General features: G+C 44.0%; 2 protein-coding genes across 6 annotated transcripts; one reads left to right on the top strand and one right to left on the bottom strand.

The window, feature by feature from the left end:
* Positions 1-754: 754 nt before the first annotated feature.
* Positions 755-2317, bottom strand: rangrf (RAN guanine nucleotide release factor). 4 transcript variants are annotated; one of them, XM_071487022.1, is made up of 3 exons: positions 2179-2317; positions 1788-1884; positions 755-1646 (listed from the first exon to the last, which is right to left on the bottom strand). In XM_071487022.1, the coding sequence occupies exon 3, from the start codon at positions 1619-1621 to the stop codon at positions 1040-1042; it is 582 nt and encodes a 193-aa protein (XP_071343123.1). In that variant the 5' UTR covers positions 1622-1646; positions 1788-1884; positions 2179-2317; the 3' UTR covers positions 755-1039. The 4 variants fall into 4 exon arrangements, with proteins under 4 accessions (XP_071343123.1, XP_071343121.1, XP_071343122.1 ...); XM_071487020.1 differs by having other exon boundaries at positions 755-1684; XM_071487021.1 differs by having other exon boundaries at positions 1788-1905; positions 2179-2316.
* On the top strand, positions 2302-12294 carry vamp4 (vesicle-associated membrane protein 4). 2 transcript variants are annotated; one of them, XM_071487023.1, is made up of 9 exons: positions 2302-2442; positions 3055-3202; positions 4681-4782; positions 6611-6657; positions 7320-7370; positions 8416-8516; positions 10523-10602; positions 10739-10790; positions 10887-12294. In XM_071487023.1, exons 2-9 carry the CDS (start codon positions 3200-3202, stop codon positions 10910-10912), a joined length of 462 nt encoding a protein of 153 aa, XP_071343124.1. In that variant the 5' UTR covers positions 2302-2442; positions 3055-3199; the 3' UTR covers positions 10913-12294. The 2 variants fall into 2 exon arrangements, with proteins under 2 accessions (XP_071343124.1, XP_071343125.1); XM_071487024.1 differs by lacking the exon at positions 3055-3202.
* Positions 12295-12777: the final 483 nt, after the last annotated feature.

Consider the following 12777-nt stretch of genomic DNA (forward strand, 5'->3'; position numbering starts at 1 on the left):
TTCCCATTCCATAAATTTTGTACTTCACCAAACTCACCACTCCATTTTTTTTCCAAGGTTCAGGCTAATGAATTATTCCACCATGAGGCCACTGCAGTAAATGATGGAAACAGTTGACCTAATACATCTTCCTGCTGGGACTCGCCCTCTCAATTTTCTCTATTTATGACCAAACCTAAGTCCCACTGAAGACACTGAGGATCCATGAAGATTACCTGCATTTTACTGCACCAGATGGGTGAATCTCATTTTACCCTGAACCTTCTCACCTCTACTTTGACCTTTGGCATTACCTGCATGTTTTTATAACCATCTTACTGTAAAAAATAAGGATGTGCTGCTGCCAGTGGTGCAGCACAAGTTGGGAGTTATTAAATAAATATTAAGTGGCCTGAGAGGTCTGTGGATTACAGGTACTGGGAAGGCTCTGCTCTTTGTTAGCTGAATGTATCTGCATATGTAAGTGAGAAAACACACTTCAGGATGGTGGCAGTGTTTTGGAGTAAAATAAAACAAGAGAGGCAAAAGTGAGGAGGCAGGAAATACTTGAGGAGTGGGAGAAGGGCTGTGCAAAGAGGAAGGTGGTGGAAAACAGAGGAGGAAATTCTGTGTGTCTGACATTTGTTATTTGTCTCACATTTCTCTCAGGCGCATACTTTCTCATTATATAACAGAAATGCCCTGAAAATTAACGTTAATATGACCTTATTGATCTGATCTGTGAGAGTTAGATCCCAAAAATTATAACACTGTCCGAGATTTTTCTTCTAAAATATTTATTATGATACAACTAAATTCATGTCATGTTTCAGTCTAAAACAAAGTCAACATTAAATGCAGAACAGAACATGTATTCCTGTGTGTCGGGGCAGGGAAAGGATTGCTTCTAAAACCTTTGGTCTTGGACCCAAAGCATGCTGCAGGCCAGATGTTTGTGGGGCTCCAAGCAAAACACAGTCCTCCTAGGTTTTAATCTACCTGCCTACCTGTGTCACAGAGAAAGGCTTAATGTCATCAGGTGAGCTTTGTAGCAGTTGCTCTATCCAAACAGCCCAGGGTTGTGCAGAGTCAGAGTCTGCAACAAGTGCTGGAAGTCGTGCACTGTCCATGGCGCTCTGTGTGTCCCCGCAGCAGCCGCACTGCTGCTGTCAGGGCTGATACTCTGCGGGTCATTGAAGGTGATCAGGACATCTGTGGAGAACTGCGGCAGACGGAACAGACCCAGGTGGAGGGTCACTGTATTCCGCGCCTCTTCATTGAACTTGGATACACTTTGTATGCCAGTGAGCAACCAGGCTGAACTGCACTCTGACAGGGACAGATCAGATTTGGACAGAGCCACAACGCTGGTCACTTCAAAAGCACCTGGCTCCAGAGCTTTGTTACTGCCTGCGATGTCCTCAAAGTGGTACCTGGCCGAGTCCTGGTCTGCCACCTGACCCTGGTACTCCACCAGCTCCACTATCAGGCTCTGGTCTGTGTGTGCGTGAGCAAACACCTCCTGGTTGTCCGGGATCTCCCTCAGCTCACTGATGTCGGTGGCACTGTGGGGGATGACAGCTGACAGCGCCCCTCCAAACAGCGGATGCGGCTGATCGGCGCTGCCCCCGGCACTCTGCATCTCTTTACGAGGACCGTGAGCAGCTCTGGAGGAAGAACAACAATCACGGAAGGTTTCCTCCAGCTGCAGTTACACACACAAATCCATCAAATAAACAAACATGAAACTGATTCTTGAGAACACGTCAATGAATTCGTGAATACAGGGTGACAGACATATGGCTTACCAACTGGTCGCCAGGCGTGCTTTCTTTTTCCGGTAAAAGTTTATCTTCTTCTTCTACTGTCTAATTTTAGACAGGCTGCCTGGCGCGGTGCTGCCATCTACATGTGGAAGACAACAACCTTAAAAAGGCGGTGGAGGAAGAATTCTGTTATTTAAAAAATAATAAGTACAACACCTCAAAAAGTCTGCATTTCAATTAAAAGCCATGCTTAGTGGAAGCAAAAAGTGGCATAAAACGTAAATATTCTGTCAAGTATAAATAGAAGGTTCACTTCAGTATACGTGTAGTTTTTCTGAGTAGTGAGTGACAGTTGTATATTTCTATGAAGAGTTGAAAATTTTGCTGCATAAAGAAAAAAAAAACTACGGTGAAGGAAAATATTTCTCCTCACCGTCAAACATCTGCAGCCATCTCTCTCCTCCTCCAGCTGTTCGTGTTCAGTTCCTGGTCAGCTGATTCATACTGAGGAGGGACCAGCGGACTGCTAGCATCCATGATGACAATCCGGTCTCATCGTCCGGACATCCGCTTGAAATGAATCAGACAAAACCGTAAAAGCCACTTAAAACCCTGAAAGTCCTCCGGATTGATACCCGGGTCTCTGCGTGGTTGTGTTCACCATCGTCGAACATCGGATCTTGTGGGACAGCTGCAGGTAGCCATGTTAGCATCCTTAGCTCAGCTTAGCTTAGCGGCTAAATTTGTCAGTGAACCAAGCGGTCTGTATGAAACAGACAAATTAGCATGTAGTAGCTGCGTTGGCGTTTTCGATGGCCCCTTTTCACTTCAGTTACTGTGGTGTAGCATCGTCATGTTTGTTTCTTGTAGACCATGACATTCTGACGTATCTGCTTTCTAGTTTAGGCTAACTAGTAGCTCCTCCAGCTAGCTGCCAGAGGCTATGATGTGATTCCAGCTGTGCTCCAGAGATGCCAGATTCATTTTCAGTATCAGCTCCTCTAATGAGATTTTATTTGGACCATAAAGACTTAACGTCAGTAATAAAATAACAGTTCTTATCTAAAAATAGCAGTACCTAGTAGAATATATAGTAGTAGTATAGTAGAAAATGATTAGATTACCTTAAGCATTGTATTTCATTCCTCTCTTAGTGTTTGCTCAAAGTTGCATTCCATAATTTGTACCTTTTTAAAATTCTCCTCTTTAAATAGACTTGTTTTCAAGTCTTCCTTCTGCAGCCCTAACCTGTTAGGCTTTGCTTCTTCTCTCTCTCTTCCTGTGTCTCTTCATGCTGTCACGGCTTCAGATAGAGCCTTGTCCCCTGCTTCTCCTCTCCTCTGTTTGCTGGAAACGTCTTCTTCTCTCCTGGCCACTGTAAGGTCTTTTTCCTTCAGCTGTGCCAGAGAAGGACGCTGCTGAGAAAGCCACAGTGTCTGACTGAACTGGATTCAATGGTATAAGTTGTATTGTTGGATGGACCAAGTGTGTGTGTGTGTGTGTGTGTGTGTGTGTGTGTGTGTGTGTGTGTGTGTGTGTGTGTGTGTGTATGTGTGTGTGAATGAATGAGACTGTTGTGCTTTCCCCTGGTGATAACCTTAAGGCCTGAGGATTATTTGTTGTTCACTTTAGTGTCACAGAGGAGCTTTACTGTTGTGCTCTGTCACACTGTTTGGAACATATAACGCCCAAACACAGACTCAAGAGGGTTTAAATGGAAGAACAATGTGTTTTCCACATCTGACATTGTAGAGTTTTTCACCCAAAGGCATAAAGAGTGATGATGACATTTCCTTTCATTGCTACTGAGACTGACTGACTGCTCACAGCATAAATATTAGGAAAAATCTTAGTAGGATATCTTAATAAGTCTTGTCTTTTTGTTACCTGACTAGGTATTAAACAGGTTTTTACAGACTGCGTGTGCCTTAACATGTTTCATTTAAAAATTAGACTGATTGATTGATTGATTGATTGATTGACTTTATGGCCCACCTCAGTGGAAAAATGTGTTAGGCTTCTCCCAAAGAAAGTACAATAAAATACATACCATCCACATAACACAACACACCATTAAAAACATACATGTACAACATACAGTAGTGCAAATGAGCAGGTAGCAGCAGATAAAGGTTATATAAACACCAGGAAGCAAATCTTATAAAATAATGAGACAAGTAACAAGTATTCCCTGATGCAGTCATGTTGTGTTCAATGCCTGTATGTCACAGGGAATAAAAGACCTCTGGTATATATTCTGGCTGGCCCTCGGGGCCTGAATCTATGGCCAGACAGAAGCAGTTCAAACTCTGTGAGGTATATGCAGCTATTTGCTTAGCCTTTCTGTGCACAGCACTGTCAAATATATTGCAAAGTAAGTTGCAAACTATTTTGGAGAGCATGTTTTTGCTCTTTACACTCAAGTTGCTGCAGCAAGCTGTTATGTTAGAAGATAAGATTCTCCTGTTTGTCATTTCAAGTGTGTGTTGGTTTATGCCAGAGCTCCTCAGCTTCCTGGTTGAGAACAATCGCCAGCTCTTAAAATACTTCAGAAGAAATGAAAGAAATCAGCCCTGTGACTACTAACAAAGTCAGCCTGTTTAACAGGAAGAGTTGGTGTCCTCCTCAGTTTGTTTGAGGATGACCAGTTACATTTATGTAATCATTACTGAGCCAATTAATTTCTTGTCATGAGTAAAGTTGGATTTAGTCTTTGTCCTTTGTTCTCCATGTTCTGCTCTCACACAAGTCCTGGCTGCAGTTATGACTCCAATTCAAATCACTTACTTCCACATATCTATATTACAGTACTCTCATTCAGCAGGCTGTCATGTATAGCATATTATATATAATCGCAGGTGTCTGACTGTTAGTGTTCAGGCTGTGCCACAATACAGCAACCTTAACAAATCTTCCTTTTCCTCCTGTCCTGCAGAGGGAGCCAGATCGGGAGGAGCAGCCTGAAGCCAACATGCCCCCCAAGTTTAAACGACACCTCAATGATGACGAGGTCACGGGATCTATTCGCAGTGAGAGGGTGAGACGCACAGAGAGCTGGGTTTTGGAGGGATTTTGCACAACACCGTCATCAGGAAGTAGGAGATAGTGAGAACACAAGGCTTGTAACAGATAAGTCAGAGAAGGGAGGGCTGTGAAAATAATTCTGTATATTAGCGCTGTGATCACTGTTACACTGTAGAAGTCAGGTACATCAGACATACTGTTCATTCATTTAAAACTTCAAAAACAGATGGTGCGTGAAGATGCGGATGTTGCTCTAAGATCATTTTCTCATCAAACTAATAAATGAGGAAAAAGCAAGGGAAAAATAATGGAGAAAATAATAGAGAGTGGACCTTTGAAGGAGGTCAGGGAAGTGAAGAAACTCCTGTGGCCAAATGTCTGGTCTTAATCAGAGTGATCACCTCCCACACCCCCCACCTCTTCCATCTCCCCCCAATGTCCTCTCACTGATCCTTTACTTTATTCAGCCCTCTCTTTCCTCTGTGTAATCTTATTCATTTTTATGTTGAACGGAGATCAAAGCAAAGCTTAGGGGGAGAACAAAATGATCCTTTCCACCTACCACGCTTCTCCTTTAGTGCCCTACCTCCTGGCCTCTGATAATAGATAACAGCTCCCTCCGCATTTCCCATCCCAGACAGTGGAAAGAAAGACAGAGGTTGCACAGAAGGAGACTGTTGGTGCCTCAACTCATAAAGTTCTTTATGATCATGTGGCCACCATCCCCTCAGCTTTTTTTTGCAGATGACAGTGTATTTACAAGAACATAAATGTCTGTATTGGCATGGTATTGGCTGGCAGCTGTCCCCCCAACAGGACATCCGTGGGGTTTCCTCCTTTGTGATCTTTGAATAGGCAGGGTGCCATGGACGGTAGAAGGTGATTCAACTTAGTGGCAGGAAGGATTTATTCTCTGTGACTTGTGTGTTTGACTGCACCCTCTGCTGCCCCCTCTAATTCAAATATGATTGATGCTGCCCCTAAACTCACGGACCAGCTCACTGTAGGTATGCAACGTCTGGAGTAAAGATGAAGACCTTTCTTTCCCAGTAGCAGTGAATATAGTCCGGCTGCCTGCCATCCAATGAATCACAGACTCTCACTGTCTCCTCCTGTGAGAATTTAATGCAGCTGTCCTCACTGATTCTCTATGAATAGCAGTGTTTTTGTGAGATAATCGACCTCAAGATCTCAGAAATGTTTCTCTGTTCTTTCACTAATGTCCATTTTGGATTCTCAGCAGACTGATTGTCCCTGTCAGACTTAGATGTTCAGACGGCAGAAGAGGAAGAGTTTTTACTGAGGTTTGGCAAGCAGAACAGCAGAGAAGACAGACCTTTATTGTTAGTCATCATATTATAAGTGCACTGTACCGTAGTAATAATAGTGCTTTGGCCACATGTGCCTCCTGAAGACAGACAGAAAAAGCATCTATTGATCTGCACATCAGCTGCATGGAGGAGACAGTGTAGTCTCCCTCTCAGCAGCACTAGTGGTGCTGGTTTGAACCGGATCTGGAAACATGTCAAGCTCTAGAATACATTATTCTGTCCCTTTAAACTTAGTCTTTGTCCACAACCAAGGAATCAAATACATACCGTAGGTGGCAGGGTGATGTCATCACCATTGAAACCAGATCTGTCAAAAGACCGTTGGAAATGGAGTAGAAACAGTAGAAAAGCTGACTGTCTGCAGTGAAGGCACTGTCCCATTTCTCATCAGCTCCTCTGCCTCAGTAGTCCCAGCTCCCCTCACGGGAGGGTCTTTGAATAGTTGACAGTACTCATTTGACATCCAGAGCTTTTCCTTATCTGACCTCTGACTTTTTTCCGTTTTTGCAGAGGAACCTGCTGGAAGAGGACTCTGATGAGGAGGAAGACTTCTTTCTGTGAGTCTGTGCAAGAATATATTGTATCCAGGCACTGATCTTATTAGAACAAGAATAAATCAGCTGTATTTTAAGTACATTTTACACAGCAGAGTCACGATTAAAGGTCTAGATTGAAGCAGGTCTAGGTTCTATATTAATACTGTGAAAGAATCAAAGCCTCAGTCCACAGAGAAATGCACACAGCCTGTATTCAGAAACTGAGCCTTAAAACCAGCCGTCAGGACTTCTGCAACTTTGTGATGTCAGTCTCGTCTCAAGCCCCGCCCACCTCCACCCACCATCCAACCTTGTAGGATTTGGTTTCTCTGAGTGTTTAGCTGAAATTTGTTATATTTTGATTCAGTTATTTACTTAAATGATTGCTCCCTGCTCTCTGATTGGCTGACTGGCTGTTGTTACTAGAGCTCCAGAGAGAAGCCTGAGAGAGGAGATGTAAAACTATACTGAGATGTATACTCACAATATATCTTCTGATGGATATCAACACTTCAAAAGCAAACTCTGGGAAAGTGTAGGTGTCAACTAAAATGATGAGAAATAATACCAATGTAGAGAACTGTTAAAGCAGAATATCCAAATCAACAGCAGAATAAGCTGCTGCAGTTGAAAACTCCTACATTAAATTGGTAACTCTGGTTTTGTCCATGTCTGTTTCCCAGGAGAGGGCCCACAGGACCCAGGTTTGGACCTCAGAATGACAAAATCAAGCAGTAAGTACTAACACATTCCTTATTGCAACTAAAAGCCAGAGGTCAGAGCTGTATTACCAGCACTCTCAAGTTTTGGTGTTGGTGTTATGTAACTGTGGCTCGTCATGTTTACCAGCAGCTGTGGTTATTAGCAGATTGTGTAAGAGAACTGGTCGTGTGCAGGTTATTGTGTAACCTCCCCAGGACGTCTCGGTCCCTCTGCAGTCTGTTTCCACAGAGACGGCCTGAGAACAGAGACGGTCATTGTTGAGACAGACTGGCAACCAGAGTTGTTTCTCCACACTCCCTTCATACTTCACAATTTGTCATTGTTGTGAGCACATGAAACTAGATGCCATCATTACTGATGCCTGGAATGTCGTGCTCACAGGGCTCACGCTCCTCACCTCTGTCTGTCTGAACCTGAACCCCTGAGGTCAGGTCCCGGAGTGTGTTAATGAGTGTTTGCGGCAGCTCGTGCTTCTTTATGTTGCTGTGGTTTACTCTGTTTAATATTGCCGCCTTCAACGTGCAATCAAGCTGAAGTCGATGGCTGATCACTTCCTGCTGCCGCCCTGTCTGAGACAGTGGAGCGGTGCTGCAAGATGAAATCATCTGTTACAGAGAACAAACTCCTCTGTGTTGTACCTCCCTCGCAGAGCCTGTCTGCCTTTGTGCTTCTTCGCCTCTGTCCTCCTTCCTGCCGAGCCTGCATCCCTCCAAGAAGTATTGCTTGGAAATAAGCGTGACTGAAGGCTAATCTGTTCTCGTCATGCCATGCTCAGGTGTGAGCAGCATGAATGAAGCAAAGGATTTGCTTCAGATACTCAACAGGTGCAGACGGGTCACAGTGAGGCTGAGAACCATTTGACAGGCTTTTTATTTCCTGCCAACTGGACAAAGCTAGATATGGAGGAGAGGATATTGTTGTAATAAACAGGTGCTTTGTGCTGTGGCAGGTCACCAAAAAAAAAAAAAAGAATAAAAGATGGATCCTCTGCAAATTCTACAAATTACATCCTTCATTATTCATGCCTCTGTGTCTCCCACCACCCTGCGTCCTCAGGGTGCAGTCGCAGGTTGATGAGGTGATCGACGTGATGCAGGAGAACATCTCCAAAGTGATAGAGAGGGGCGAACGTCTCGACGACCTGCAGGACAAATCGGGTGAGTCACACCGGGACAGTGTGTGTTTGTGTGTGTCTGCATGTGCAAAATGTGTGTTTCATTGAATTACAAAGTAAAATGAAGTTGACACAAACTCAGCAGGGAACGTTTTATCAGTCTTGTTTGTTTTGTTTTTTTTGCCACAGATGGTTTGCACATGGCTCTGAGGAGTGTTACCTTTACTGTAAATGGGATTATTTGGGGGATTTACTTATGTTAATGGCAACATTTCTTCAACCAATTTAATAGAAAAATGTTTGTTAATGAGGCTTAGTGATCCTAAACGTACCTTAGATTCAGGTATGACCCTGACATTAGTAAAAACCTCTGGTTAGATCTCAAACCAGCTCGCATACGAGAAAAACAGATTTTATTACATGGTCTGAATATTTTTAAAGTAGAAATATTCTACAAGAAATTATTTTCAAGAAAAAAAGTTGAAATGAGGGAGGAGCAGACTAATTATCAGCTGTCCGTGTGAAATATTTCACAGCCTCTGTCTTTGAGTGTTCTGGCTGAGTGGATGTGCTACATTTACTGTCTCATTGTCAGTCTTTCAAATGAATCACAGAAAAAGTAGTTTGCATTAAACGAGGGCTGCAACGAACAATTTACAAAATTGTGCAGTTATAATTCACCATAGTTGATGGTGACATCTTCAAATGTCTTGTGCTGTAACCAGAGAGAAATATTTATGTATGTGATAGAAAATCATCAAATCATCATGTTTTAGCTTGAAAAATGACTGAAACGATAATTAGATTATTAAAGTTGTAGGTTAATTTTAGGTAAATTCACTAATTAAATAGAAAGTTATTGCAGATCTACATTAAACGCTGCAAAAATATATGATGTATGTCACAGTGTGCTGTAGTTAGAAACATCAGCAGGGGTACTCGAACGTTTAAACAGCCTTGTACGACGGCGGTCCAGCAGGACTTTGGGTGTGTGTTGGTGGGTGTAAATACACTCACGACACTGTAAAGGTGTAAATGATGAGTCCAGGTTCAGTGATTTACCAGGTGTGTGTCTGAAAGCTTTTGCAGGTCTGACACTCTCATTCACACAGCTCCTCTTTCTTTTTTTTCACTTGGTGTATATGAAGCAGGTGCGCGAAAAGTGTCACGCTCGTTCCGTTACACAACTTTACACACGTGAGGCTTTCAACAAGACACGCACAGGTCTTCTTCCTCCTCCTCCTCCTCCTCCTGATGAAGGGATGAGGCTGAAGTGCTCCTCCTGTTAGGCCTCATGATGACATCCACACAGATGTTGTATAACTGCTTGCCTTTATTATGTTGACCAGCCAACCAAGACAATGATGCACATCTGGAACACATTTGTTTGTTTGTGTGTGTGTGCGTGCATGTGAGTCTTTGTGATTGTGTGCGTGTTGTTCTTACTAGTTGTCTTTATGTGAACAGTATAATATCCTGTGATTGACACTCATGGTTCTGCCCTCCGACCCGTGCGCAGGTAACCAGTTGTTAAATTCCTCAGGATTAACAAGCGTCTTCTCAGAAGCTTCTCTTTGTAGCAGCGACCGGTTGTTAACAGGCACATGGTCGTGGAAACAGCAGACACATGACAGACACGAAGGCTCTGAAGAGGGACAGGGGCTCGGACAAAGTGCAGCACTGCACGCTAGGGAGCTGCAACCTTCCTGTTAACATGCATAAACATCAAGTTAACAACAGTATCCAAGAAACGGAGAGGCAGAGGGGTGTGGGCTGCAGCTTGGAGAGGGATAGCACAACAAGGAGGGAACGGAGGAAGCTGAAGGAAATGTGCTTTTCCTCCACTGTGCATAAATTTGGCAACTAAAGACTAGTTACTCTAACACTTACATAACTAACACATCATACATGCACATGCACAGCACAGGGCCAGACAGTAACTAGATTACTGTTCACTAGCTGATTAACAGATGGGTTTTTTTCTGTCTTCTGCAATTTCTTTTTCTCCTCACGTGTCCATGTCTGTGCTGCGGTCACATGATGCCTCAGAGAGCCTATCAGACAACGCGTCTGCCTTCAGCAGCCGAGCCAAACAGCTGCACAGGAGGATGTGGTGGAGAGACATGAAGGTGGGCTGCTTTTTGTGTGTGTGTGTGTGTGTGTGAGTGAGAGAGAGACACCTTCATATCTGTTTTTTTTTTTTTTTTCTTGGATTTGTGTTGTGATCTGTCTGTCTGTGTTTCACATGTGTCACTTCTTCCACAGATGAAGATGATCATTGCCTTGGTCGTGGTTGCTCTCCTGCTCATCATCATCAGTGAGTATCAGACTAACCACCCCAGCACTGTGTGAATTTACATGACGCGCTGATCGTTTTCCATTAAATGTTCTGTCTCCTCGTTGTCTCTTTCAGTACCAGTGATCCTGCGATATCGCTAGTGTCTGACGAGGAGGATGGGGGAGAACCCTGCTCTTCCTCTTCTTCCTCTCTCTCCCCCTTTTTCTCTCTCTCTCTCTCTCTCTCTCTCTCTCTCTCTCTCTCTCTCTCTGTGTCTCTCTCCTCTGTGTCTCTCTCCTCTGCACACGGTCCTCCACTTCAGCTAGGGGGTGCCAACCAACCTCCCACACCCTCCTCCCTGTGTACCCTCAAAGATCTGGCCTCAGCTCACCCTCAGTACAGACCTCACTGTTCCACTGAAAACTGCTCTGAGATCAGTACTAAGGCTCAGTTTGACACTTAGCTACAGAAGGGAAACACAGCGGGTGAGAAACAGGGAGATATTTTAATGCTGAACGTGAAGGAGCAGTCCATTCCATGATACATATCACATGCAGGTCCTGCATATGACATCATATAGATAGATCCACGCCAACTGTCGCTCTTAGTTTTGCTGCTGCAGCCTCATATAAAGATGCTGTAACATCCACCGAATGAAGCTCAGATGTCTACCCATGATTCGAGAAGGTTTAAAGGGAGCATTTTGTGAACGCGGGCACGTTTCTCCGTCTGACACGAGGCGAGGGAACATCTGAGGTTCATCTGCGCCGTCACAGGAGGCTTCTGTTAATCATGAAAAAAATGCTTTCTGACAGAAAACTGATTTCACTTATCAGGTACGTCTCAGCATCAGCACAGATGATGGGAGAACAGACGGGAAAGGAACCATCTGTTCAGACCACGTCCTGCTCTCTGACTTTATTCTCACTCCATTCATTTCCACCTCCGCCTGCCTCCTGATAGCTTCTCTCTCTGTACAGCAGGACTGATTTAAACCAAAACATCCGGGTTATGAATGTCTCCTCACCACTCTGCACCCTAAACCTCTCACTGTCCTCCTCAGTGGTGCTGAGCTCTGGGCCGGTTTGGTCACGGCTGTCCTACTTTCCTGCTAGTGACATTAAACTGTCTCTCACTCTGCAGATGGTTCTGTTTGGTTTCAATACCGCTTCTGACTTTTTTTTTTTCACTATTTTTAATTTCTCATTTCTGCTGGTCGCTCTCCGTGGTGCTTTGTATGGATGCTGGTATTCCCATCGCCGCTGAGGGGACACTTTATCTCTCTGTACTGTCACATTGTGTTTATAGAGGGGTAATTTAAGTGATGCAAGTTTAAAGTCGAGCTGTGAAACAAACATAGGTGTCATTGTGTCTGGAGTTAATTAACTGTACAATACAATAAAACTGTCATTTTTATTTTAATGTAATTTATTTTTAGCTGTAAATATTGATTCTGTAAGGATGTATAATATTCTGCCATTGCAGTGGAAGACTGTGATATATTGATCCTTTTTGCTCTGAAATAAAGTGATTTTAAAGGGCACTGGTCTGGTTTTACCTGATTGGCCGACTCGTAAAAGAAGAAAGAGAAGAATCAGTGGAAAGTGGGATAGAAGAGTGAGGGGTTGATGGAAAGAAAGATGACCAGAGGATAAGAGGGGAAAAACTAATCATCATGCCATCCCACCACCCGACCACTCTGGACGTCTCCGCGCTCTCTGAGCTCCTGAGCTTTCTTTTAGCTCCTCTCATTACTCCACCACGTTATTGGTCTGTAACTTGGCTGACAGCGACGAGCCCTGAGATGGCTCTAAAGTTGGAGGGGCTGGAGCCCGACGAGCGTTATTGTTCTGACAGACCCGCTGCTCTCGTCCTCACAGGACAGTAGGGACAAACGCACACTGACAGGTCTGGCCTTTGCTCAGCCAGCGCTGCACCACCCTTCTGAGGGAGCAGACATTAAATTGGCCCACAGGGGTCTTTGGCTTCATTGATCTATGGCAGATGGCCCTCCAGCTTGCATTCA

The sequence above is a fragment of the Trachinotus anak genome, unplaced genomic scaffold (assembly GCF_046630095.1).
Source record: "Trachinotus anak isolate AG129_WGS33_773 ecotype Australia unplaced genomic scaffold, CSIRO_AGI_Tana_v1 ptg000010l, whole genome shotgun sequence".
Classification (NCBI taxonomy): domain Eukaryota; kingdom Metazoa; phylum Chordata; class Actinopteri; order Carangiformes; family Carangidae; genus Trachinotus; species Trachinotus anak.

Excerpts from the sequence above, each read along its gene's own strand:
- vamp4 (XM_071487023.1), top strand. Across the intron at positions 4,783-6,610 it reads GATCTATTCGCAGTGAGAGG|AGGAACCTGCTGGAAGAGGA; the intron begins GTGAGACGCACA and ends CCGTTTTTGCAG. Across the intron at positions 6,658-7,319 it reads GAGGAGGAAGACTTCTTTCT|GAGAGGGCCCACAGGACCCA; the intron begins GTGAGTCTGTGC and ends TCTGTTTCCCAG.
- rangrf (XM_071487022.1), bottom strand. The coding sequence starts at position 1,621 with ATGCAGAGTGCCGGGGGCAGCGCCGATCAGCCGCATCCGCTGTTTGGA.